This window comes from Arachis ipaensis, chromosome B10, assembly GCF_000816755.2.
Source record: "Arachis ipaensis cultivar K30076 chromosome B10, Araip1.1, whole genome shotgun sequence".
In the NCBI taxonomy this organism is placed as follows: Eukaryota; Viridiplantae; Streptophyta; class Magnoliopsida; order Fabales; family Fabaceae; genus Arachis; species Arachis ipaensis.
In genome coordinates this window covers 7,405,369-7,407,279 of record NC_029794.2, presented here as the reverse complement: position 1 = coordinate 7,407,279, position 1,911 = coordinate 7,405,369, and the positions used below count along the sequence as shown (strand labels likewise).

At 47.7% G+C, this 1,911-nt stretch overlaps 1 protein-coding gene across 1 annotated transcript; it reads right to left on the bottom strand.

The window, feature by feature from the left end:
- LOC107620047 (protein MAIN-LIKE 2-like) lies at nucleotides 503-1,677 on the bottom strand. Its single transcript, XM_016322271.1, has 3 exons — nucleotides 1,230-1,677; nucleotides 1,047-1,120; nucleotides 503-940 (listed from the first exon to the last, which is right to left on the bottom strand). Exons 1-3 carry the CDS (start codon nucleotides 1,675-1,677, stop codon nucleotides 503-505), a joined length of 960 nt encoding a protein of 319 aa, XP_016177757.1.

The following is a 1,911-nucleotide window of genomic DNA, read 5'->3' as shown; positions in this document are numbered from 1 at the left end:
GACCTCTGACATCTGATGCTGGTAATGCTGACCATCATCATCCCGTATGATCACCGCGAAGTCAGCGTAGAACTGTGAACCTCCCAGGTCATCATCAATGTCCATGGTCAAGGTAGTCGTAGCCAAGTCAGCATACATCTGGGTGTTGACATCAAGGAATACCTGAGACTCTGAGAGCTCGATGCATGAGTAAATGTGCCCCCTAAATCCCAGCCTCCATCTCTCCACCAGTAACATGATCAAACTGGTGACCATGCTCTGTGCTGGCGGGGCAATCATTATGGCTAGCAGCTGCACTCCCCGGTCCAGCACCCCGACGTCTCGCACGACTCCGACGCACACGATGGTCGCCTTGTCCTCCGCCATCACCACTAGCTTCCTGCTCCTGCATCATATCATTCAGACATTGCCACCCCTGATTAGTAGCTCGTGTACCAATGTGTCGTCGTTGCTCCACACGCCTGTTATCAGGGACATCTGACACTGGTACCCTTGCGGGCGCCTACGACGACCCTCTGTGGAAGGCATTATTTGGAATCTCCTCCACCCTAGGATCGGTAAATGCAGCATCCGGCAACAGAAACCTATGTGCTATACAGTACCACCAGTCTAGGAACTTCGCAGACTGACCTGGATCAGCCACTCTCTGGATAGTCAGGATAGAATCAACTATGTTATCCCAATGCAAATGCCATGTCTGAAAATAAGTAAGGAACCACTTATCTCCACTCCTACCATCCTTGCCATGAAGCCAGTCTATGTTCAACGCTGTGTCAGGTCCATGCTGTACGCCACCGAGCTGTGAGACCACCCTATCAACTTGATGCCACTCATTGACAGCAAAATATATCAGGCCAGTGTCCGTCCGCCATAACCGACCGTGCTCCTCAACTAGAATCTTTGGATGAACAATGGAAAGTACGTCAAGCATATCATAAGGCTCCCACACAATTTGAAAATAACAACGGAATCTAGCATTAGAACATTATATACAAACATGTCGGTGAACAAGTAATGAAACTTCAAACCACACACAAACAACTTACGTCTTGACCACCCAGCCGGTCTAATGCAAGGCAAAACTGGATAATTCTTTGCTCCTTCCCATCAGATGTGGGTACTAATTGGCCCACCTAGAGGAGAATAATATGACATGAATGTTTAATCCGGGATTTAAAAATATAATAACGTGAAACAAATAATGAAACCCTCAGTGTATCGATTGATACCTGGATGCCGACGGAAAAGAAAAGTTGTCAAATCCATGCGGCCTGAGAGTGGAGAACCGCTAGAAGATTCAAGACTGTAGTAGCTGTAGGGGGCTTGCCAAGTTTGTGACATTTCTGTTGGCCACCTGACACATGCATCAATTAGCCATGCCAACGCAGTTGAACCCCAGCTGTAAGTACCCATGTCGTCAAGCCTCGCCACAAATGGCAACCATTGAATATGTACCTGATTCACACTCTTGTCACTAAACAGCGGAGTGGATAGCAGCATCATAATGTATGCACGTGCGTATATACGTACAGTATCCTTACTCGCATAAACTGGTAGCACCGTGAACCTCCTATGGAACCATGTGAAATGGACTGTGAACTGCTTAACCTTATCCGACGGCAGCAACTCGCTAAATAACTCCTGAAACCACTCCCAAACCGGTCTGCCATCCTCCATAATCTAATCGAAGTATGTGAGGCACCCAGAAACAACCTTCCCATCGACGGACAACCCCAGTTGATATGCCACATCTTGTAGCATGATGGTGCACTCTCCGAACGGCATATGAAAAGTGTGCGTTTCAGGACGCCACCTTTCAATAATTGGGCTGACCAATGGCTCATCTAACCAGAACCAACGCGTGCTCAGCCTAGCCAAATGGTACAAATCAGCCCTCTCCAAATAAGATAT